The sequence below is a fragment of the Zosterops lateralis genome (assembly GCF_965231275.1).
Source record: "Zosterops lateralis genome assembly, chromosome: 10".
NCBI classification, from domain to species: domain Eukaryota; kingdom Metazoa; phylum Chordata; class Aves; order Passeriformes; family Zosteropidae; genus Zosterops; species Zosterops lateralis.
The window spans coordinates 15,513,195-15,539,943 of NC_139770.1; the positions used below are offsets into that span (position 1 = coordinate 15,513,195).

Genomic DNA, 26,749 nt, shown 5'->3' on the forward strand with positions numbered 1-26,749 from the left:
AATCTAACCATTTTAATTATTTTCACTTCCACTATGTCTGAAAGGGTAGGGGTGGTTCCTAAAGCACCTTGAGCAGCACTGAGCAGGACTTAATAATTAATTAAACACGTCTGTTTCCAGTCAAACAAGCTCAAATCAGTTTGCATCAAATAGCAGGGATCACACAGTGTTTTTTATTATTGTGCTTGTAAAGTGAATAGATGCATTCAATAATGGGGGAAGTGCCCTTTGTGATTGAAAATGTTATTTTTTCTTTCTTGTTACTAGGTCTGCACATAATAACCTTAACTTTTTAGGTGTGACAAGAACAATTGAATTACTAATATGAAATCGGCTTATATTGAATTTGGATTTATTGCGAAAGCATGAGTAAAGAGCTTATCCAACAATAGGAAATCTGCAGTTCTTTGAAACTCAGAGCTAGTCCAAGAAACTAGAATATGAAAAAACTGTTGTGAACAATTTTTGAACTGGGCTTTGTTCACATGTCAACACATTTTATCTTCAATACTCTTAAAGGAAAAGAAAATTTCTGTGAATATCTCTGGCACTTGGCAGTGGAGCAAGCTTAAAATGTAACTGACAAACCATAGAACAGAACTAGTTCCTTCCTGAAAATTGTTCTTTTCTGTCACTTAAATATTATTTTCTAGAGAAGAGATTTAGAAATTATTCTTGGAGAACTTAGGTATTCTTTTCATTTGCAGGAGAAAGAGACTTTAAGGAGATAAGCCCTTCTGAACATAAAAATCCATACTTCCTTGATATGTCAAGTATATATATAAACTTGCCATATAGTTGAGTGTTAAAAATGAAGAAGAGTCAGAGCTTGACCCTGATGTCTAATGTGTCACCTTATCTGTATGAGATGTGTCCCCAAGCAGAGTAAATGACATTCTGAACTGTGACCAAACCACGAGATAAATTAATAGACCATATATTTTGGACTGTCCTCCATGGCCTCTAAACCTTCTACATAAGTCAGGACAAAATCTGACATTTATCATTGACTGTCTCCAGAATTAACTTTCATAATAATGTTCCCTCTGTTTTCTGTCCAAAAGTATTACAGAGTCTGGGGTATACAAAAATTTGTGCCAAAGAAAGAAATCCAGCTGAGGTCAAGAATAGTATTGTTTTATATAAGGAGGTTTTATATTAGAATTTGGTGCCCCTGACAACAGACCTTTGGATTAATGAGAAGGTAAAATTCCTAGTGTAGACCCAATAGTTGTTTTTTACATTAATGATATTTAAGGCTTATGTAATTCTTGAGATAACTATATCAGCTCTTTAACAATAAATAACTGTGCTGCTTTACTGAGAAATATTATACGAAGCATTGCTTATGCAGGGAAGAGCAGGAATATTGTACAGGAAAGAATGGAATAACCTTTAGGATTGGAGCACTTGGGAGAAATTTGCATTTAAAGATGAGGAAATGTCTGATTCCAGTGATCTGTTTTCCCTTTGATGTGAAGACAAGTGAAGGGAGGTGCCTGATGCTCTTGGTTGATGACAGTGAGCCAGCAGTGTGATTTAGCTCTCATTAAGGCAAGCATTTCTTCAGTATTATCTAGGAAGCTGTTTCCAGGACAAGCAAAAGTATTGATGCTTTTGCAAAAGGCAGTGCTAAACTTTGGAGTCCCAGGTGCAAAAATGAACACATCTGGAGGGAAGGGCTTGTCCTCCCCAAGGAAATGGGGCAAGTACAGCTAATTTTTCCAGGAGATGAAACTTGAAAAGTCTGTAGATGTATTCTGTAAATGCATTATGAATGTAAAATTTAACGTAGAAAAGTGAAGACATTTAAACTGAAAGTCAGTGATGACATAAGAAATTACAAAATAGCTGTAGGTAAATTCAAGACAGAAATTGAAGGCATACAAGCCTCAGACAGCATTTTTCCCTTACATCATAGAGCTTAGTCTTGTCCTCTGCTGTTAGAAATGCTGTTTTATTTGCCCCTGCTTTCTAATTCCTGTTAGCTTTCAGCACCCAAATGAATTGGATTCTGAAACTTCTGTCCACAAAATGAAGTGTAGGTAAAAGGCCCAGCTCTTTCACAAAGGAAGTTGTGTCCACAAATAGGATTATGTGATGTGGTTAGCTCTGACCACACAGAGCTGCATCGTAACCTGCTGATCTGTACAAGTGCTGTGCCCTTTCCTATTCCTGTTACTCCCTTAAATTCCAACATATCTGATGTTTTCCCTGAATAGGTTACTCTTTTAAGTCTGTTTTTGAAAATTCCTGATAATCAATGGTGGCAACGTTCCTTTTTTCTGTTTATCTCTTTGTTTAAACGTGGCAACAGTGAATTAGCATAAATGGTCTGAGGAAAGTAGTTAATATAGATTAATTTGTATTCTTCTTTAATCCTTTGAATTTACTTCCTTGAAGATACATCAAAGATGAGTTTGGTTCATAAATATGTTCAGAAGATGAATACAGTAGGGGGGAAGAATCCTGTTTTATGGTATTTTTGAAACTCAGAAATAAATCCTTTACCATCAGTAATTGACCTATATGATATGTTTGGTTTTTTCTTTTTCCAGTTTGTTTCAGATCCTTGTGCCAGCAACCCCTGTCACCATGGTAACTGCAGCAGCAGCGGGGATGGTGGCTACCTCTGTGTGTGCAGCGAAGGCTTTGGGGGAACAAACTGTGAGCACTCAGTGCACAGCCCTGCAGGCTGGGCACGGACAGAGGCCACCTCACCCCGGGACAGCAGCCCCGCCGCCGCCACCCTGGAGCCCGACATCGCCCTGCCCCGCTCCAGGGCCACCGTGACACTCCCCACCTGGCAGCCCAGGGCGGGACAGAGAGTTGTGGACCTCAAATGGGATGAAATAGAGGTGAGAGGATTCTGTCAAAGTGAAAATTCACTGACAAAAAGACTTTTAGGTGTTATTTTCGGGGTGTTGTAGGTGCGTGGTTTCATGATGTCCTCATGAGAAAATTGAGGATGTGATCTCTGCCCTGACTTAATATGCTGGTAAAATTAAACCAGAAACCCATGTTACGAGTAATGGACTTAATTTGGTTAATGTGTTCTATTAGATACCTCTTCAAAATGGGATCATATTGTTTCTTCCAGTCAATTGTGTGACACCCTATCTCCAAACATCAAATAAATTTAGGAAATTCCAAAAGTTAAAGCAATACCTTTAATATATTTTTTGGTATTTGCCATTTTGCTACATGTTCCTGCATTATTAAGAAAACATAGTTACTTGAGAATTGAAAGTGGTAGTTAATGCATTACACAGGGCACAACTCTAGGGATGCAATGACAGTGGTGGAAACTTTTAAATGTTTAAATTTTAAACATTTGTTATAATTTTTACAAACAAATCTCTGTCAAAACTTAACAATATCTGGTAAAACTACAGCTGAAAAGGACACAACATATGATCCTTAAGAAATGTGATCTTTGCTTTCCACTGTGTTGTACTCTGCCCTGCTTGTAATGCTTAAATGTTTTGCATGATTCAAGTATCTGAAAAAATTAAAAAACCCTATGAAACTTAACCATGTTATTGTTAAAGTAATGATCAGTTTAGTACCAAGCACTAGGAATAATGAAACTTGTTGCTGAAAAAATATTTTAATTTCTGTAGGTGAAAAATTAGAAATTTTGTAACATCCTTTTCTTATTGAGAAAGACCTTGTAATATAATTTAATTTCAGTTTATTCAGGGATACATAGGTAAAATATCAGTCGTATCCTTTTTTGAAATGTTTTGATGAGTTTGATTCTCCTGAGGTGTTTACCATACTACATAATGAGAAAGTGAGCAGGCAGGAGTTTAATCCTGGAACAAATGTATTTTTCATTACTTTTTGCTAGCCCAAACAAATTTGTTGATGTTTCCACTGTAAAATTTATTTAATCAATTTTCTGAAAGTAGAATCAGCCTATGTAAAATATAAGTTTGGTGTTATGACTCTCAGATTTTAGCAGAGGTATAAGTATTGATAGGGCTGTATTCCATTTCAGTGGGAGTGCTGTTGGGCAAGGTCTGGAGCATACAGCTTTATTTCCTGGAATTCCATCTCCCATATCTATTATTTTACAGTAGAACATATGTCAGGCACCAAGGATGGAGTTTGGAGAGAGCAATGAAGCAGAAACAAACAATGATCTGCTCTTATTACTTAGTTTAAATGCAGCCTCATCTCTGCATGGGTGGTCCATATGTCCTGATCAATTTAGGGCATGCTCTTCCCTGAACCAGATTTCCCTGGTGTGTCTTCCTCAATCTGTGGTCTGCTGTTATCTAAGGAACATTTCTGCCTGGTTTGCATTTTAGGTGGGTTCAGTAAGAATTTCAGTCAAACAGATGATTAATTAGTGGATATTTCAATAGCTGAAATTCACCCTTCTGCATATCTTCTGTTACCTGAGAAATACAGATAGGTTATCAATTGCTATTCCATGACTAACGCTAGCATGGAAATTACTTGCTATCCTATTACAAAATGGCTTGTGTTGATACATTTTTAATATGCTGTGATGGGTCTTGTATTTTTGACAAGCTCTCCAGTGATGACCTTCTACCTTGTTCTTTGGAAGTCACAGCAAGATAGATGATTATCTGAAACAAAGAGATTTCAGTTGCTGATTCAAGACGTTGTATCTGATCTATATTAACTGAAGAGAGTTGATTTGCTTGAAGGTCTGTGTTCCAAAGCCTCTTTAGTGGAGATTTCAAAAGTAAAATGTGTTAATAACAAAATACCTTTCCTCATAGCTGTAGGAATGTTGCAAGGCTTGATCCTTCTTCACTCTCTTAAAAGGAACAGAATAAAGTAGCTGTAGGTTTTGTATTGCAAAAATGTACTGGTTTTATCTTTGTTGAGATTCAGAGGACAAGAAATACTGACACTATGTTGTTTTTTGTTTTTTATAAATCTTCCAAGGCAGTCTGTTTTCCAAATTATCCTGTATTGATACTGGAAGTGAATTAATGTTCTTCAAACCCTTTTGTCTCAGAGAGAAATTTTGCCAGACTCTTGCCAAGTGAAAGCTCTCACTATTTCGTAAGGATGAAGTTTCCATGAAAGCATTTCTGGGAAATTTGGGAAACTCAAAGAATGAAAGAAGTAAGCTGTCTAGGGGAGGCATGATGTGTGCTTACAGCTGGGCAGGTTTTCTGTATTCCTTGGACACCACGGATACAATTAGCACTGCTTGTGGGATGAACTGTCTCAGTAGTGTTTGTACCAATAGGTAACAGACAGATGTCTTTGGATGCAGTTTCATTTCTTAGAGAGGTCTCCATATAAGAAATTAATCTTTTCTTGATGTGCAGATTAAGGACTAAAACCATAGATCATAAGCAAGAATATTTTCTCTCAATTGATTCTCTTCTGTATAATATAAATTTATCTTTGTTCTCATCCATTGAAAGATAATTCTTTTTCCTACTTGGAGCAACCAGTTCCCCTTGTAAGAGAGATCCAACTAACAATCCACATTTCCCCAGTTCAATCATCTTTTGTGTTATAGTGTATATGAGATATTTATTAGCCAGTAATGGAGGGAAAAAGAAACCATCTCATTAATCCTACGCAATTAATGGATTTAACAAGGGTTTCAGTGTACAAAATCAACTGTAAGAATAGCAGTATACCATACTCTTATATACAGCTTTTTATAATAGACTTGAAATTCTTTTCAAAGGAAATCAGCTGTATTATTCCCATTTTACAGACTGAGATGCTGAAGCACAGAGCAGTGAAGTGATTTGCCAGGTGCGCAGCCAGAAATTAGAATGCTGAGCATGTGAGTCCTAGTCTAACCTTCTATTTATATTGCAATTTTGTGCTCAGATTCAAGGGTTTGGAACTAATGATTAGAGGCTACAATAAACTTCTAATTCCCCTTGCAGTGGGGACAGCATTTGTTTTATATGTGTCCTTAGTCAGTAAATTGCAAGCCTTTAAAAGGAGTGTGGCTGAATCAGGTTTAAAATCCTAAAAGAGACTGTTCCTGCTCTGCAGCAATGGCAGAATTATTCCCTAAGCATATTCTTGAAACAGGAACTTTTAAGTCTTGACTACTTTATGTGTTGCTAAATGTTTGTGCATTTTTTTTTGTCAAAGCATGGTATGGGTGCAGAAGGTGGAACAGAACAGAATCTGAACAAAAGCAGAAGAGAGATCCATTTGAGATTGCTAAATACAGAATAGAAAGTTGATCCTTAGAAATGACATCTTAGGAAAATCTTTGACCTGGAAATGGGTGAAGGTTGGAGTATATATGCTTGCTCTTTTCTTACCCTATTTTCTTGGCATTCCCTCTTATGATTGCTCTTAAGGTGCTGGAATGTGTGTGATTTTAGTTGGAATTAGGACAGCTCTTCTAACTGTATATAATGTTTGTTTTGGAAATCTCTATAATTTTTCTTTTACTCTGAGAAAAAAGATATTCTACAATCACATAAGGAGAATGAAGGAAGCACAGATTTTGGTAGAGTAATATTAGCTTTCTTCTAGGATAAATCTATAACTCCGCTAACTCTCATCTCTACGATATTAGTTTACGGAACTTTTTGTTTATATACAAACACCATTTTCATAGACAGCTTGATGTAAGCATCTCTGGATAGGTGCTTATCTTTATTATATTTATTTTCTAAATAAAACCCTAAATGTCTCTAAAAGCTCAGTATGCTTAAGCAAAACTTATGTGAAGTTCATACAAACCTCAGTTTATTACATTCCATTACTAAATCATGTTTAATAGATTAGCATAAATACCAGGTTTCCTAAAATCAAAGCTCTTTAAGACAGAAATTCTAGTGAGTACAGTTACATCAAGACACTGAAGGTCTTCTCTTCTGAAGCTGTATTGGTGGCTGTGGTCAGGAATTTTGGTTATGCAGAGATGTTTTTGAAAAATATCTGGATCCATTTAACTACTCCTTCAGGAATCATCCTGTATTGAAGTCCTAGAGAGTATGAGGGAAAAAGAGGAAAAAAAGAAAAGGAAAAAAAATGCCAAGCCTCATGTATTTACTGCCTTTCAGTGTTTTTGTGTAGAAATATCTATAACTGACTTGACAATCTTCGGTTGAAGTTTATGTCCCAGCTTACCCTCCAGTGACCTGAGGTCATAAACTGCATGCAAAGATTTGATTCTGTGGAATTTTTGCTCAATGAAATCGTTTACACAGTGTTTACCTTTCTTTTCAGAACAGCTCCATAGACTCTGGAATAATAAATGACTATTAATTGTTTATGGAAGTAATCTTTATTGAATGACTCTGCTGTGATCTAAGGAGAGGATGGGCAGCTAAGCTTCACACAGCCACTTGCTCACTGCCCCATCCAGTGAGATGAGGAAGAGAATTGGAAGGGTAAAAGTGGGACAACTCAGGGGGAGATGAAGACAGTTCAATAATTTAAAAAAGGAGAAATAGAAAACAGCAAAGGAAAAACCTGAACAAAACAAGTAATGCCCAAATTACTCACCACCAAGTAACCGATGCCCAGCCATTCTCTGAGCAACAGTAGCTCTGGCCAACTTCTACCCCCAGTTTTATTGCTGAGCATGACCTCCTGTGGTGTGGGATGTCCCTTTGGTCAGATGGGATCAGCTGTCCTACTGTGTTCCCTCAGCACTGCCAGCTTACTTGCTGGTAGGGCGCTCTAAGAAAGAGAGAAGGCCTAGGTGCTGTATGAACATTTTAGTGATAACTAAAATATCTCTGTTATCAACCCTGTGTTCATCACAAGTCCAAAACCTAGCAACATGCAAGCTATTATGAAGAAAATTAACTCCATCCCAGCCCAAACCAGCACAGACTGAATGTCAGATTTTATGAAGCTGACAGTGAATTTGGTGGATGGTTTGAGACGAGAAGGCAGCTTGCTAATATGATAATCCAGGTAATCTGTTATTGTGTAAGAGAGCCTCCTGTGCCTGCTGATGCATCTGTTTCTTGGTGTGATGTTTGCATTGATAGTCTCTGATAACCAAGTTTTAATGATGTTATCTGGAGGATTGTTGCACACTGGAATGTGCTGCATTCTCTTGGTGCTGTGGTTGCTGGCTCTGCAAAGTGACTCTTGCTCATATGAGCAAAGAAACTGACTGCCAGCAACAGAATTCACTGGGTGGATGTGCAGCCTTCCTTACCCCGGCTTTCAGTGCTGCAATAACTGGTAAGGCTTCTTCATCTGATGCTGGTTTTGGATTCAGTCTGTCAGTCTCCCCCTGGTGTTCTTCAGAGAGGCACTAGACTTTAGAGTACTACTACTCTAAACACTTGCTTTTCTCTCCCACTAGTGAGATATGTTAGAAATAAACCTTGATTTTCTTTCTATTCTGGTTTTCTTTCAAGCATTGTTCCATCTAAGAAGAAACAAGTTCAGTGGTGGAGAGGTTAAGCTAAATGACACTAGATTTTTCAGAAGCAGTAGTTTTTCTGTGCTACGGGGCAAGGGTACTGAAACTGCTTTTTTTCTTTTCTTTTAGAATTTTGTTTTAAGTTCAATTTCTGTGCTAGAAATGATCCTGCTTTGTTGCTTGACATTTTGACAAAAAGTAGATAGTACTAGACCCCTCTCTTATGTTTCTATTCTGTTGCCTTTTATTTTCCTACTTCTCTTTTCACTTTTTATTTCTCAACAGCTGTTCAAGATCTATAGTTAGGATCTAACCTGTTTTATTTCTTTCATATATTGTTTTTCTGTTGCATAAGGAAGAATATAACATCCCAAACATGTTTTATTTCTTAGAAAATAAGGGATACCTCTTTGCCACACTTACAGTGTCAGAAGAGAATAAATCCTGCAGGCCTTATTCTGATACAAAAGTAGTTATATGTTCAGAAAAGCCAAAATTGCACATTATGAAACTTGCTTTATTGAGGTGAAATTTAATATGAAATTCCTTGGAAGAAAATCTGAAAGAACTAGCATTTACAAGACCATTCCTCATACTGCATTTGTCATGACAGTTTCTGCCCTACTGAAGAACTTAAAGGTTTTCTTTTTTAATGACCATACCAGTTGTCATGTGGTACCACCCCAGAACACAGCCTTGCTTTTCTCAAAAACTTGTTTTCTCACTGGTTCCATAACATGTCTTTTCAAATATGTTTGAATTTTAGTTTAGTTTTTTTTTTTTTTTTTTTTTTTTTTTTTTTTTTTTTTTGGTTTTTTTTTTTTTTTTTTTTAAACTTTTAAGCACAGATCTTTGTTGTAGGATGAGCTTGTATCCATCTTTTTTATTTAGTTCAAGAATCATGTGTGTTCATATATTCTGTTTAATTCCAGACTAATTTGCCCCAATTTGCTCTGGCTGCAAATCCATGCAGTTGTCCATTGCCCCATTAGGAGGTAAAAATGGGAGAACAGCTTTTTGAGATGAGACAACACGAGATTGATCAAAGAGAATATTCTCAGAACAGGAGGAAAGTACCTGAGTCACAGGTATGTGTGTGTGCCTGAGTGTGCACACACATGCACATATACTTATTTGTGGTAATTTGGGAATATTTTCAAAAGAAGCACTTTCACTAAACCCCACTGAGTGGGTTTAGTGAAAGCTGTAGTGTCACTGAAATTACAACAGCAATTAATAGTAAAGACTTAATAGGCAACTGGATCATGGGGTGAATTTCACTGACAGCATCACAGTGTAGGGAAGGTTCAAGACACCTCTGGATTTTTTCTAGTTAAAACCCTTGCTCCAAGCAGGGTCAGCTACAGCAGGTTGCTCAAGACTTTATTCAGCTGAGATTTAAATAACTCAAAGGATGGAAAGTCCACAAGACACCTGGGCAACCTCCTCCACTGTTTGGAACTATCTGCTGGTTTTCAGAAGTATTTATTAATACCTTTTTAATAGGGTAGTGAGGACTTTTTAAAGCCCATATGAATTTGGCCATTCAATGTACAAACCACTTTTAAATTTGAGAAAAATGTGGCATATTTTGCAAGAAGTAAAAGCCTTCTACCATTCTGTGAACTTGGGGTTGAGATACAAAAGAAATGCAAACATATCACAGAAGCAGAAGGGTTGGATTTTGCTCTGTCAGGATTAGTCTGCCTGTGTTGATAAGGCCTTGTAGAATTACAAATGTCTGCTCAACTTTTCAAGAAATCTACTATGAAATTTCATATACAATAGCTATCTTCAGAGAACTAATTTCAGCACTGAGAGGCTGCATAGATGTAGACTCAGAGTCTGTATGCTCCTCTTCTTAGCCTTATTGAATTAAAGTCTAGTACACTTAGAAAAGTAATAAAGGCACTCACTCATGTAAAGATATTGCCTTGGGATTTATGTATGTATTTCAGCACTTGTTGAATCAAGTGTATATCTCATTATTCTGGTTTTGTAAGGCAGGAGAGTATCTGTCTAACTCATGCTATTTAATTTCTTCAGAAAAGTTGTAATAGGGAAGAACAGTCTGTTGCTCTCTTAGGTACCAGCCCTGATTTTCTTTGCAGTCTCTTCTATACCACTGCCATGGCCTGGTAAGGAAATCTAACAAAATCATTACTGTCTCGTTAAGGCCCAGGTGAAGATGGTAGGAGTAAGAACTCTCAAGATTTCATTCTTGCTTTCTAAATGATGCTGCTCTTTTACCTATGTAAATTCTAAAAGCATTTGAAGCAGAAATACAGTTTTTATGTATTATGTGTATTTTATGTAAAAATATAACATGATTTAGATGCAAACTTATGGAACATTTATGTAAAGAGGAGTTCTGTATTTACTGTCAACAATTTGATATTCAACAATTTTAAACTCTAAATAAGGTATTGAAGAACAGTCCTGAATGTATTCTCTGTTGACACAGAAGCTTATCTTTGTAATCAGCTCCTAAACATGCTTTAGACTCTGGAGGGTGTATGAAGGTTTTGTTTTCTTTGGTAACTATTTTTAAAGTAGCTGCATCATTTGTGTAAATGTTTGTAAGTCTGTTCCCCAAGAATCTTCTCGCTGTCCTGATGTTTCTCTATTATTAAATGTTGCAGGAGAAGTGTTGGATGTCATTACAGTTATGTTATGTTTTTTTTTGATTGTCTTTAAATTGCATTAGATACGTACTCTGTATTTTTAACTTTAGACTAGGAATGAAATTTATTTTGTCCTCTGAAAATCATTGAAGTATGTTTCTCAGTGACTTCAGTTTTAAATATCTCCTACCAGTTCTAGCAGCCTGGTTTTTTTGAGAGTGAAAATTACAGATTGTTTTCGTTTTCTTAGTGTCCTTTATTGTTGTAATATATTGCTTTTCTTTGCCCTCATTCTTCAGTAGTTCAGTTTTGCAGTGCTCTGTTAAGACATGAAAGAGACACACTTAAAAATCTTTATAAAAATATCTCACATCCGTGACCAAACTGCAATTTGTTTCTTAATTCAGGTGTCAAAGCTGTGATTTTTTGTCTCTACAGTACTTGTCTGAAATAGGACACTGCTGGGACCATTTTTTTCCTTATGAGAGTTTCTGCTTCTTCCTATGTTTTTTGTCTTATCCAAATATCAGAACTGTTAATATATTAAAAAAAAAAATCAGCTGTTGTAAAATCCTGGGTTTAGCTCCTACTGGTTTAGATGGTTATTTTACCAGATTCTTAGAGCAGGAAGTCAGGGCCAATTACAAATGGAGTTCCTAGAGAAATACATTGAACACTAAAGATCTCTTCATAGAAGAGTCAAAATCATGTGTTTTGCCTTCATTCTTCTAATTATCATTGCAATGTTTCCTATGTGTGCTTTTCCTGCTGAGTAATCCTAAATTCTGATGTGTTTGCAAAGTAGAGTATTTATTTGTTTGGAGTTTTTTTCCATTTTGTGAAGGTTAAATCTCAGGTCTTTCTCTGCAGCCACTTTGTTCAGCTCTTGCTTCTATCATTCTTTTATTTTTATTCTAGTTGCAAAGACATCAATACCTTTTACTTTAAAAACTTCTGATATTAAGCAGTAAGGTAAATAAAATGCTTAAATTACAAATTCCCCCTTATGTTCCAAGGTAATAGATGCATGAAATTGTAAAACTATATAAATACTATAAAAACAAATGTATTTTAGATATAGTATAAAACTGTATGAGAATAGAGATACTTATTTCTTTTTTCCCCTTGTTCCAGTAGGCATGCAGATTCTCAAAGACACAAAAAGTTTAAATGTTGGCAAATAAAAAAAGAAGAGTGTTAGCCAAACTAAGTTTGGCTGCATTGTACTTTGACTGTTAGGTCCATACTTATGACTTCACATAGTTAAAAATTGCAATGGATATATTATCATTTTTCAAAATTACAATAAAATACTATCTCATTTTATTTTCATGGACTATATATATTCATATTATATACACCAGGGAATTCAATAATGAATTGAGTAATCTAGACACTGGGAAATCATTCACTTGGGAAATGTGAATACTGAGTATTTGTCTTGCCTGAGACAAGATAAGCTCTGAGTGTCCTAAAAGTTATTACTTGCATCATATTCTGGATTTCTTTTGTTCATATATTTACATGTGTTTTGTTACATTCATGCAATATTTAAAATGTGAATTTGAATTGTATTTAAATTTACAAATTTTATTCTGGCTTTTGCTTTGATGTAAGATTAATTCATGGAAGTGTGTCAGGTTGCATTTTTGCATTTTCAGTAAAGTTGATGTAAAAAGTTTGCAAACATTCTCAATGGCTGAAAGAATAGCATTGCAAACTGCCTAGAAATTTGAAGATTAAACTGATTTGTTGTTCTTTTTTTCCAGTGTGACATTTCATAAGCAAGTTGATGAAGATACATGAAAAGTTATTTAAAACTTCTGATAATATTAAGTATTAGACTGAATTATGCTACATAAAGTATTACTTATTTGAAATAAATATACCCTTGGAAACAGTAATAATTTTCAAACTGTCTTTAGGAAATGACTCCTTCTGAAGATCTGAATAATTAAGGAGTCTCTGTGATTCCTGTGTTGTGTGACACCTGGTCTGGTGTCTGGATCTAGCTGATGTAGTAACTGATTTCTATGCCTAGTCTATCACTAGATTTGGCAAACTCATCCTTTCACTCTCACTGTGATCATCATTTCTTTTCCATCTGAAAGCACTGTTTGGTCAAGCATTTTTACTTGGACAGAATAGTAATGGGGAAGTGGGAGAGTGTTTTTGAAAGGAAACCTGTGTTTGGAAAGAAACATTTCAAATATAGCAGAAAGGCCTGTATTTGTTACTATAAATCCTTCACTAGTGCATAAATTAATGATGCACTATTTCTTGGATGTAGCAAATGTTAGAGAATTATTTATTATTCTAAAAGACCAGAAAACTATTAATCTTTCTCTAAATATGTTCTCTTTTAAAAGAAGATGCCTTTAAAAGTTCACACTTTTGTGCAGGAATTTTTTGTTAAAACAAAACCCTGAAAAGGATAGTTACATGAATTTCCAGCACCATTGTTGGCAGCATAAACATTTCAGGGAATGTTCCTGAGGATTTTTAGAAGATGACTGCTGGACTATTAGTGTCATTGTAAAAAAAAAATCTTTCATGTTTTCTTTAGTCAGATTTTATGGTTTATTGTTAAATAAAGCTATTTTTATTTTCAGATAACCCCAGATGTGGCTTGTGGAAATGCCAGTTCCAATACTTCTGCTGGAGGCCGGCTTATCTCCTTTGAAGTTCCACAGAATACATCAATAAAGTGAGAATATTCTTATATGTGATGAAATAAAAAAGCACTTTTATTTTCCTTTGACTGGATATTTTAGACAACAGCTTTTCAGATAGCCAAATTTGTCAAATGATTAAAAGAGTATGAGAGAATTCAGACAGACTTCAAGCATGTAGCAGAGCCATGACAGCTCTTTGCTTGGCATAATTTCTCCCACATATGTAATGTTTTAGAAGATGTAAGCATGTAAGCTGTCTCTGGGTTATCAGAATGCGTTAGAAATTAGGACAGATGTGTTGGAGATGTCAGTTTGGAGGAGATATGACATTTCCTTTCTACTTTGTGCAGTGAACACTTTTTCTCCCTTTAATCTCAAGATGAACTTGCTGATAGAAAGTGTTATTATTGTTTATAGAAGTGTATGTATATTGCGCATTGGTATTTAGTTTCTGGGTTATTGCTTTGGGTATCATCATCAGCTGTGAAATCTTTGTGTGTCCTAAAAAAATGTTTCTTAAAAAAAATTGAATATATTTTATTATTAATATTTCAAAATCATGCTTTTTGGATCAAATAGTTGTTTTGTTACATTTAATTAACAGAAACTGACTTCCTAGAAAGATCTGATTCTGTCAGCTGGGTTGAGGCATTTTCTTATTGGAAATGTTATTAAAAAGAAAAAATCTGCCAACGTAGTTCTCTGGCTCACAGCTTTGCTGCAATTTTTGACTTAGATTTCCTCAAAATAGCCTACTTTTCTCATACTGTCATCTTATCTTTCAGAATCCCATGTTTCTGTTAGAAAAGGCCATGCTCACAGGAAAAAACAAAGTGATGCAAGCAGACAAGTTGCAGACAGTTTGGAGCACTAACTGTTAAACGTGGGGGCTGTCCCACCCTTCCCACAGGCTTTGAATTGTGCTCATTCATGAGCCTCAAGCCTAAGTCAGGGAGATCTGGGAGTGTGGATGCCCTGGCTGGCTGGAATCTGAAAGCAAACAAGTGTCTTTTCTTGGAATCAGGAAAAAGCCTGCATTTGTGGATTCTAAAGTTCTATTTAAGAGCCTTGGTGGAGAAACCCTGTTTTAAAAGAGTTTGCAGAGTACACAGTCAGTTTTGATAATTTACATGTTTAGTAGAGTTTTATACCTGGGTGGATTAGTGCAAGTCAAGATCAATTTAATTTAATTTCATTTACCATCTTAAAAGCCCAAGTAACTTACCTGATTCAATGGATATCTGTGAAAGGAAAATAATTTCAGTTTAATAAGTTGATTTTGTTTTGATTGTCATATGACACCTAAACTGTGAAACTAGTTGCTATCCTCTTCTAAAGGTGAGACAATCAGCTTTAAGAGTAGCAGTTGGAGTTGTTCTTAAAGAGGGTGCCAATACTGTAAAACATTTGCTTCTTTTGAAAGCTACTTGCAACTTTTTTTCAACTTCCATCTCACATGATTACAAAACTTCGCTTTTCTTGTTTTGAAATCAAATAACAAGTCACCAGAGATAAAGTATCTTGTGTTTTTAGCAGGATTGAAACAATTTCAGTACAGGAAACTGTGGAAGAGATCTTCATCTCTAGGTATTTGGAGGTCTGTTTTCAGCAGGAGAAAATGATCAGTTTTAGCAGTTGGATGCAGTTGTGTTTGTATTTTTAGAGGGTTGTTCAAACTCATAGGAATTTCCTTCACAGGAAATTAATGCAAATACTTGGGACCTTACCAGAAATATGACAGATTTTTATTGTTTTTGTATGGAGGTGAGTAGGGAAGAAGAGTGTCTTGGGAGTACAAAGACTGGCATAATGTAGGTCCCTAATGGAGCCAACGGTGTAGATGCAGTAGTAGGCTTTATATCCAACCTGTCAATATTCAGGAAGGCACCACGGGCTCAGTGACCTTGGGAGCATTACGTGACTCATTTGATTTACAAGAATAAACTGTCCTGAATCTTCGATCTGGTATGTCAAGCAAATGAGGATTTTTACCAGGATCTGTCTCCCAGTATTGAGCGAACATTGAATGTTCTTCAGTAAACAACAGGGCTGGATGTACTTCAGCTGCAGAAAATGATGGCACTGTAGGATGGAGGTGCTACTCAAAAAGGCAGAAATGAAAAGACTGAATAAGGATTCTTTATAAGGATATATTTATTATTATGTGGTATTTATCTAAAACTTTCCTTGGGCATTAAGATGGTGACCTTCAAGTATCAGAAATTGGGACTCTGTATGATTTAATCTGCTATTACATAAACTATTATGCAAATCTTACAACTGAAGCATTTTTAAGTTTTGTGGACACGCTAAAGACATTCAGGATTTTTCCTAATTCCATGCTTGCTAGATTTAAGTTTCCCATCTTTGTTAAGGTTCAGTTCTACAGTGATGTACTTCCTGATTACACTGATTTCCCTCAGTGCAAATATTCTCATAATTTCTTTCCTTAGAATAAGGCAAGATGCTACTGCTTCTCTCATCCTGCTCTGGAAGGTCACAAGCGCTGGATTTAAGCAGTGTTCACTTATTGATGGCAGAAGTGTCACTCTTCTCCAGGCACTGGGTGGACTTGTGCTTTCTGAAGAAATGCTTGCATTAGGGAACAACTACTTTATTGGTGAGTAACATGCTGATATTTTGTCCATCACCCCTAGGTGACAGCTGATGGTTTACTCAGCATGCAGAGGAACAAAGGACTAATTCCTTTAAGTGCTGAAAGATCCTGATGGGATATTGGGACCATGTTTCAGACATTGGTTCATTCAAACCAGACAAGAGCTACACTAAATTCTTACACAGCTGGCACCATTCACTTTAAAATCTACAGCTCATTTTTGTCTGATACTTTGAGATGATGCAAGTTATTTTATATGTTCTATTTTAATAAGCCTTTGGCAAATGCTCCAGGGTATAATTGAATGCTTGAGGTGTTTCTTTGTTAGGTATTGTGTCATGGGATGCTTTGTGAAGAGGCTTAAGCCTGTAGACAGAAAAATTGAAAAAATATATTACAAGATCAGATTTCCTATTATATTTTAAGAGTGTTTAATTGCTCTATTTTTTTATCTTCTAGTGTTGTCTCTGTGAATAGGGAACCTTAGAAATATACTATTTGTTTCACTCAGCAATTAAATGTTAAGCATCTTTGTGGAAGGAGTATAATGAAAATAGCCTGTTATATTATTTTTAAGGGTATGGGAAATAACACAGAATTAATGCTATATTTATGCATAAACACAATAGACTTAATTAAATTGAGATTTCTGGGCAGATGTTTTATTATACTAGTGATATGAAACCAAAGTCATTGTACTAACAGCACTTATTGTTATCTGCTTGATATGCTGTATATTTTTACAGGAACTATAAGCTGCCACAATTGTTATTTGAAAACTTACCATGCTAATAAATGTAAAATTAAGTACATTCTGATGTAGAGACACTGGGAAAAGTTCCAAGTGTGTAGCTAATACAGAAAATCCCCAAATGCAGAAGGTAGTACCTTCTCTCCTTTTTCAGCTATCACTTTCCCAAGATACTGCTCAAAGGTTGTTAGTTGAATAATTTAATTCTTATCATCAGTGGTTTCTTTTAGTGATATTTATTTCCTTCAAACAATTTTCCACTTTCTTTCTTTTAATATTATTATTCCTTCTAAGATACTTAGTTTCAGGCTTTTTTTTCCCTTTTAATCTTGTTTTGCATTTTATTTATCAGAGTTAAAACCATCCGCTCATGTCTCCGGAATAAATTTTTGCATTTGCTTTTTGGTAGTTAACGTATGATAAAAATATCCTGAAGACAGGATAATTGGTAGCTTTTATGCAGTGGTGAAAATGCCTAAAGGCACAGCTTGGTCTGGGCTCTGAAGCAGAGGGCCCAAGTTGCTCTATGAAGGCTCCACTTGACTGTACAAGCCATGCAGCACAGGTTATAATTTAGATAACTGAAATATGTATTGTGTTACTCTTTCGTAGTTTGTCTTGTCCTACTCATCTCTACAGCTGAATTTTTGTCACTGGGATTCTTACTTTGAATCTTATTGTGTGCTGGGTAACATGAGGTGAAAATGTGCCTTTTCCTAGATGAGTATAACGTGAGATTGAGTTCATAAAAATGGTTTATTTGATGCAGTACAAGTATTCCAAGACCTCTTGCTTTACTTCCATGTGGTTTTTGATACTTTCTTTGGTCTTTCTTTTTAATGTCTTGATAGTGAAATTCATTGTAAAAATTTCCAGCTGCTGAAATTAAGGCATGAATTATTTTAGTTTAAGGAAGAGCCTCTGAATTTCCTTCTCAGTTGTATGGAAATATTTTGCTTGCTTCCCATCATCAGTTTTTGTCCAATGAAATATAAGTCTTGGGTGTAAAACTTAAAAAGTAACTTAGTTATTTGGTGTGAAAATGAATTTTATCTTCACTCAGCTGAAATCCATGATTCTGCCAAGGCTTATAGAAGAATAATTTGATCTTTCCTTCAGATTTGATTGAGATGTGTGGAAGAGGTCTGTCAATTTGACATACCTCACAAGTTTTTAATAATTTAGCTTTCAATAAGTCACTTGAATAAAGTTTTTCCTATAGACAAATTTCCATGATTCTTGATATACATGAAAAGTTTATTCTAAAGTACAATAAGTTAAAGTGGCTGATTTTATATAAAAAATCCAATAATGTTGCCACTGCTTTTATTGATTATATTTAAGCTAGGATGATATGAGAAGGCCACAAAATGCTGTAGGCTTCTGTAAGCAGTCACACACCAAGGCTGTGGACTATGTCAGTTGATACATTTATTTTACATTATTTCCTCCTCCTTCCTTCACTCCTTTTCTGTTTATTCAAATGTGATTTTAAAGGTTTCTTCTCTTCATTGGTGAATTTTGTATAAAGGCATTTTTTTAATCTTTTAAAAAATTTCTAATTAGAACTGTAAAAGAAAAATGAGGAAGATCTAAGTGGGGTTTTTTTTGTTTGATTTTTTTTTGTGTGTGTGTGTCTTTTTGATCTACATCCTTTTTGAGTCATTTCTCACTGTGTTCCTTCCAAGTTTTGTTACTCAGCAAGGCACTATAATTGCCTCTTGCAAATCTTTGTGAATAAGTTATTTATGTCAAAGATAAAACATTTAGGGAAATATTATTTTTTTTGTCTTACCTTGTGGTGACACAAGTTTAAAGTTGCTTATACAAGATTGAAAAGGCTCAGAAGTCAGCAGTAATGTGCTGATTTGCTGATCATGTGGTTCAGGCCACAGTGTTTAGAGGTTGGGAAGAATGCTGTTTCTGAGATCTAAAAATAGAGCCTGTCAGCACAGAGCTGTTCACCCCAGAGACAGTACCTGCACTGTGTGAGAATGAAGGGGAGAGTGTAGCACAACTCACCCAAAAAGAGCACTCTGTGTTCTGTAATGGGGTTTAGAAAATGGCTGCTGCATCTGCAAACAGTCTCTTGCAGTGCAGGGACAGAGGGGTGGTGCTGTGATTATGCAGCATGATTAAGTGGTTTAATTACAGCATTTACCCGGCCCTGGCCAGCAGAAGACTGGCTTGGACATTCTGTAACACGTTCCTTCCGTGCTTTGCTCAGAGGATTTTTAAAGAGTTTCTCTGTAAGATTTGCTACTACACATGTGCCAATCTTCTAAAATAATTTATGTTTTATTAGAGTGCACTTATTAGCTAGTGGGGAAGAAACCCCAATATGGTTCAGGCTTTGAAGTGAGAAGGTGAGTTGTGTGGATTAGGAGTATGATGAAGCAGATGGGCCATGCCAAGGTGCTGGTGGCTTTCAGTTGCAGGTTACTGCTAGACAGGTGGTCACCAGGTGGTTGGTGTGTAGGACAAGCCAGGTGAGTGTTAGTCTCTGCTCCTGGTTTGCAGCAACAATGTTTCTTCTGAAACTGAGATTTAAATAAAAGATGTTTAATCAAGGGCATTTCTGAACAGGAAATGTTTTTAATATCAATTCTGTGGAGTGCTATGGGTAGGCATCAAGATTGGCCCAAGAAACAGTGAGAAAGGGAAGCAGGAGGGATTTAATAGTGTCTTTAAATAAGAGATTCAATATTAAAAAACATTGTTGAAGTAAAAGGCAGGCTTTCCATTAATTAGACTTCTAGATTCATACTCTTTGCCCCAATGTTCTTTGAAGTTAATGAGTGATTCCTGCATAAACTATTTATGATATTTAAAAAATGTCTCATCAGTATTTGTTTTATTTCTGTATCTTCATATATTTTTGCTTGCAGTAATGGTATTAGGCTAACATTTGAAAATGAGTTAACGGCAAAACTTTACGTTGTTAGAGTCACACACCTATTCTTCATTGCAATATATCTTGAGAAATTGAAATCAGATGAAGTACATTTTACAAGTCTGCAAAAGTGAGATAAGAATTCCCTGATGCACCCTCAGTTGGTGGAGGAGTCTTTCAGAAGTTCTCATGAATGCTAATGGGTTACAGCTGGGGATCTCTGGGGTGAGTTGAAAGTGCTGCTTGCTATGTGTTTTGGGGAAATCTAATCTACCCAGCACTGTGCACTTCTCTCTTTCAGGGAATAATATACTGGATTTTGGAATGTGGATATATTTTTCCATTCAAGATTGTTGCAAATGCAGAAGATTTACTGAATTGATTAAATAATAGCTGTCTTGAGAGAAAATGATGCATTAAGATTTTTCTTTAAAAAATAAAAAAGGCCTTTAAAGGGCTTTGAAGGACATTCTTAGCTTGTATGGCATCTACCGCAAAAATCTTTATGATTTGTTTCATGCTTCTCTTTTATCCAAGCATTCTATCATGCTCTGACTGAGAACTGGAACATTAATTTTGAGAACATAGGTTGCTGTCAAAATACCGAAAAAGCCCAACCCAATATAGAATAAAAGCATTAAAACATTTCTTTTTTTTAATGCTCACATTTTAGAAGTTTTACGGTGATTGTACACCATCTGCTTCTGCACGAGTCAGTTAATTTACCCTGGCACTAAATTAATATACCTGTTTACTAAGGCAACAGTTCTGTGCTTCAGGTTTATCCAAAGGTACACCTGTGGCTGGCAGACCTGCAGTCAGGCAGGTCTAATTTCACACAGTTTCCAGTCTGCTTGGAAAACTGCTATATATATGCACCTGTATGGCTGTACAGATAGCAGCTCATATTTAACAGTCCAGTTAACAGCTAGGACACAAAATATCCATAGCTTCTTTTTAATGAATTTGGAGATTGAGTAATAATTCATGGAATCAGAGAATAAGCTGAGTTGGAAGGGACCCATCAGGATCGTCCAGCTCCTGGCCCTTCACAAGGCACCCCAAGAGTCCTACCCCGTGCCTGAGAGTGTTGTCCAAACACTTCTGGAACTCTGTCAGCCTCTGATCAGTGCTATGACCACTGTCCTGGGGAGCCTGTTCTGTGCCCAAACACCCTCTGGATGATAAATCTTTTCCTAATATCTGACCTAAACCCCCCCGACATATCTTTATGCCATTTTTGTTTTCATACCAAGACAAAACTGCATATTATATGATTGTTTTATAATTATTACTTATTTTTAAGAAGTGGTTTTGGGCATAATGTAGAAGGTGGAGCTGGCAATGCTGACTCTGTGTGCATGCAGCCTATTTCCTTTCTTTCTCTTAACAACATTAAAAAATGAAATTATGTTTTCAGGTCTCTATCATGGCTGTTAGGATGTTATTTCTCTTGAAAAAAGATCTTTTTATCAGCTTTCATGAAAAAATGTTGGAAAAATAGCTTTTCTGCCTCAGTGTGGCCAAAGCTGAAGCAGTAATGGTAGGAGTTCTTTCAGAAAAATAGTAAAATAAATACTTGGGCATTAATATTTTGCCTCCATTTCCTCATAGGTAGTATAATAAAAAATGTTTGTATATAATTGTAAAAAAAAAGCTTATAAATAGTTGAAACTATTTGCTTTTAGACTTTGTGCTTTATTTAGCACTTCCACGGTGCTACTTAAGCAGCTGCTTAAAAGGAATGTAAAGATGCTGCTTAAAAAGTAGCTTTCATGAGATATTGCTGCATTAGCTTTTTAGCTTATTGTCTGCTTATAAAATCAAAGGAAGACATTTATAAGGAAAAATGCTATTTCTCAGATAAGACCTTGCAGATAATAATTAGGGAGAAAGTTTAACATTTAATATGAATTAATATTTTTATCTGTACAGAAAATAAATCCTCCAGCACAACCTTTAAATTATAATGCTTATTTTCATCACAGCAAACAAAAACTGATGTAGACTTGCCAGTTGACATTACTTGGCATGTCATCTGGTTTTCTCCAAGATGCCCAGCCTTTTAGATCAGTACAATATAATTAGCCGCTTTAAACTATCATTATCAAGTATTTCAAAAATATTTCCTTAAATAAAATTGCTAGCTGTAAAAACTCACTTGAAAATAGGTGCTCTAGCATCTTTGTGGTGAGATGAAGAGTAGTGATGCCATTCAAATGCCAACACCTCCAAGGCAGCTCGCTTGAATTCCACGGAACTTTTTGATGTTTGGCTTAAAAAGGAAAATTAATGCTTGGCTTCTGAAGCACAAGATATCTGCTGCTTTTTAATAAGTGTAGGAGCCATATGGTTCTGTGTTAGGAGGGATAATATTTTCCAAACCAAAATGCTGTCCTGCCATTCAAATGCAACAAAGTATTTTCTTTTCTAACTCTGCCCTGAGCGGTTGTTTACTCTTCTGTTCTTTGATTATTCAATGAGTCTCCCAGCAAGATCTCATCATGCATTAATGAGTGGTCACCACCAATACTAGTGCAGCTATATTGAATAGGCAAAATGAAACAGTGTGAAAAATACTATGTGAAAAAAAATAATATGGAGTGATATTTTGAAACAAGTTGGTCTTTTCTAGCTCTTTATCTGGCAATAGGATTTCACATTAGGAGGCAAACTGTGGCTGGGGCTTTGAGGTGTTGTGTTTTGTGTTGTTACAGGCCTCTAAAACCATGCACACATTTCTGTTCAAAGAAAGCAGTTTACTGCATCTTGAAATTATTTTCACTTAAGCAGAAAATTAAATAGGAAAATTTAATTTCATAATAGGAGATGTGTGAATTGAATTCACTGAAAGCCACGTGCTCAAGTTACTGCAGCTTTAACTAATTTCCATGTGTCAGCTGAGTATCTGTGAGAGCTTCCAGTCCATGGCATGTTGCAGTCCTTTGACTCAACCCTCTTTCACTCTGGACCAAATGAAATCTCGATGCACATGCTGTGGTTGGAGTGTTCAGGCCATGCTTGTGCCCAGCTGATGTGCAGAACCTCTGTCCCTGTGTGTGTGACTGTTCTGCTCCTTCTGTGCAAGGCAGCCTCACTGGGGGGAGTTGGTGACAACTGCTCCAGTTAGTGGGGTTCTCATTTTTAAATGTGAAATTTCCCTGGAAGGGCCTTATTGTCTGCAGATTTGAGCATTATGCTCAACTGAACATTTCCCTGGGGTTCTGGGCACAAGAGCTAACCTTGCAGAAAATGACCTTTTGGTAAACAATAGCAGCAGCAGCAAAGTGTGAGCAGCGAGAAAAGCACAGTGAAGTGTTAATTTCAGTGATTTCTTTTAAAAGATAGCCTTGTAAGGCAAAGAAATGAAGTATTCAGCTGCAATCCAAACCATTCTGAAGAATGCTGTTGGCTATATAAGAAAGGGTATCTTTATAAATACGATAAAATAAATATCCTGTCCTTTATGATCAAGTTGCATGTACCTCGTCTCACATATAAGTAGATGTAAACATCAGACTAGTTGTTATTTTCATACATTATATTATGTTTTAAGCTAGCATTTAAATAATTTTTGCTCTTTAGAGTAATCTTTTATTAATCAGTAAATTATTCAAAATTAATTCTTATTCACTGCTATTTCTAGCAAATAACAATGGGAAATTATTTTTCTAGTCTGTCTTTGGAGGTTCATCTACTCAAATTTTTAATGTTTGGTGAAATACCTTTGGTTTGTTTCTTTAATTTTAAGATTCCTCTTTCTTCAAATATGACTCTGTCACCAATTCACAATTAAGGTATTTATTTTAAGTTGATCACATGGTTGTGTGCATGATAAAATCTTGGACAGACTGCCTAATCTGATCTGTGGAATACAAGTACCAGTGCATAACTGGTATATTGTGCAGTGTGCCAGTGTGAGATACATTTTAATAATGCTTGTAAAATGCTTTGAGATCTTTAGCTAGTAGTGTAACATACTGTAACATGTATTTAAAAGTAGGGTAGCCACTAATAGAGCCTCTCAGTTGAATCTGTCACTACAGATATATCCCAGCCAGCCTTGCCATCCCAGCTTCTGGACTTGAGTGCAGTCCCAGCTACACCACTTGTATCCCACCACACTTAACTGCATTTGTGAAGTGTGGAATCAGGGATTCTGGTGGTCCACATTTGGGCCCAAATAGTTCTCTGCCAGCTTGGCAACTTGGCTGAAATGCTGAAAAATAAAGATGCACTGGGAATTTGTGATACAGGAAATCTTTTAGAAGAATAGTCTTGTCACTCTTTGCTGGGCTTTCACCATTACTTTGGACTGTAAGCAGAGTCCTTGAAGCTGTGGGAGAAGGTCACGCTTTAAGCTACTGCCACAGCTCCTTAATAAGCTGAATGGAAGTGGCTTTGTAAGAATAAGTGTACTCCTGCTAGCTGGTTTCATAATTCTGTCATGGGGTTTGGTCCAGTCAAGCTATTAAGTTGGATAATTGTTTAAGTAACAGTGAAATTTAGAAATTGAAATTTGTTATAGGGGAAATTTAGTGGAATATGGGACTTTGCCATGCTAAGTGAATTCAACTGGTTTGCTCAGTTCGTAAATACATTTTTAATACCACTCGTGCAAAACTGAGCTCCAGCTTGGAAGGAAGCTGTGTGCTGTTTCTTCCCAAGGTTTTGGTAATAATCTTCTTACATCCAAATTTTGCTTTCTCTTACACCAGTGTAACACTATCACTGTCAATCTGCCTGTGGTAGAACTGTAGTATTGTTACTGAGGATGTAACTTGAGCAGCAGCACTCTTACCTTTTACCTATGCCTGAGAAGAAAGTGTATATTTGATTTCAGGAGCCCAGGCTGTCTGTCTTCATTGTTGGTAGCGAAGGAAGAAAGCACATCCATCTGACTGTAGCTATGAATGCAATTTGGAGAAGACAATGAATGCCATGAGAAGGTTTTCAGTCACCTCCCAGGAAAAATTCTTTAAATTGCTGTTTCATGTGAGCTTGTGAAAAATAAAATATTTGAAACAGTTCTTGAACTGATTCTCATTAGAATCTATATATAATTTCAAAAGCAGTATCTGACCAAGACTTCTGTGAATGAAGCAGAGTAAGTACACTGATCTATATAGAATCTGGGAGAGTTGTGCCACCTATAAATAGTGCTATTTGTGGACAAAATAGCAGTTTTGCTGTTGCAGCTGTATTTTTGTATCCCCAGATGCTATGTTGCCTAGCAGCATCGTTAGGGAGCGATCTCAGATGTTCTGTACGGTGCTGATGGCACTGATGTACTGCATCTAAGATTGCAAATGGCATTGATTACCTGTTTCTTACTTCTCGTTTTCTTATGTATGATAATCATCCTGGGGCAAACTAGGGAAGGATTCCTGACCCATTTTTCATAGTCTGTAGAACAGTATCAGTGTCAGGGTCCTGAGGGGAATGGTAAGCCCTATTGACCCAGAGTATTAGTGTCATGGAAAGGGGGGTAAATGTCATTTCTAAATCAAAAAAAGGCATCTAGTACTTAACATGTAAAGGTAAATTTTCAGAATTAAGTGCACCATAAAAACATATTGTTATGCCTTTTCACTTGTTAGGTCTCTAAAATGAGTTGAACATGACTTGTAGGAACAAGACAAGGATTGAACTTCCTTAGATTAGCTAGATGGAAATCTATTTGAGATTGTATTCAGAGGTATTCTTTTTTCTCTTCTTTTTTTTTTTTTTTTTTCTGGTGAGTACTGTAATAAAAATATAGTTCTCTTTCTTTCCTAGCTTCCTTTCTTTAAAGTATTATGTCTGCAATGTTCAATGGCCACAAAAGAAGAGGTTGAGCATATTGACCACTCTTGTTTAGCTTGCTGGACAACATTTTCTCTTGTGGGGGAGATGTGGTCAAACAGAAAATTCCTCTGGACCCTCCTACACTTTAGATTAATTCTATGACTTTCCATCATCTGCGGTTGAACTATTAGATACAGTTATGTGGCTTCTATCCTGGACCACTAAGGTTTATAAAGGATGCTCTGATAACAGCAGTGTTTTTTCTAGAAGGTCAAATCCGATCTGGAAGAATCCTAGCTTCCCAATGTTACTGCATGATGAGAACTGAAGATGTGCAGGCACACTAAGTGCTGCTCCTTTGATCCTGAAGGACTGATGAGACCTGTTTTCCTTCCATTTAACTATATCTCAGTTTCCCATTTTCCAAATAATGAACAGCTGACTGTACTGTACATGGGGAATGGGGTGGAGAATTTACATCACCTTATTCTAGGGCCCTTTTTATTTTTCCTACCATCTTGACTTACCAATGTCCTTGGTGCCAGGGCTGCTTACTGTGCAGGGGAGCTGTAGGCACTTAGTGTCTTTGAGAACTTCACTGCTTAGCAAAATGTTGAAGTTGACTACTGACCCGAAAGCTTTTGGTGTGGGAAAGTGTTGAGAGAGAAAAGGAGAACAGATGGAAACTGATAGACATCCCACTGCTGTCTCATTTCCTTGGGAAACCAGGCTAAAAGTAAGTTGGAAACTTCAGGGACTGATGCTTTGTTGTGAGTGCCCAATCCCCTTGGCAGTCACTCTCATCATCCAAGAAACCTGTAGGTGAACTCAAAGATCCACACTTCTGTGAACTGGAACTAGAAGGATAATCTGCTCTTTCAACCAAAGGTGAATAGCTTTGGAATACATGTATTCACTGTGTGGAGTACAGAGAAATACATTTAAGCCAAATGCAAAAGACGTTGTTGTGTGTCAGAACATGTTGGGTGCATCCCAAGAGTTAGTGAATGATTTCTAGTGAAGCAGTTTTCCTTTTGCTAACA

General features: G+C 36.3%; 1 protein-coding gene across 1 annotated transcript in view; it reads left to right on the plus strand.

Annotated features, from left to right (window-relative positions):
* DNER (delta/notch like EGF repeat containing) overlaps nucleotides 1-26,749 on the plus strand; it is a gene marked incomplete at its 5' end in the record, with an annotated part of 116,095 nt that overhangs the window by 45,806 nt on the left and 43,540 nt on the right. The window contains 3 exons of the mRNA XM_083868801.1: nucleotides 2,559-2,858; nucleotides 13,596-13,690; nucleotides 16,112-16,278. Coding sequence (XP_083724927.1) covers nucleotides 2,559-2,858; nucleotides 13,596-13,690; nucleotides 16,112-16,278 — 562 coding nt within the window. The remainder of the gene's footprint in view (nucleotides 1-2,558; nucleotides 2,859-13,595; nucleotides 13,691-16,111; nucleotides 16,279-26,749) is intronic.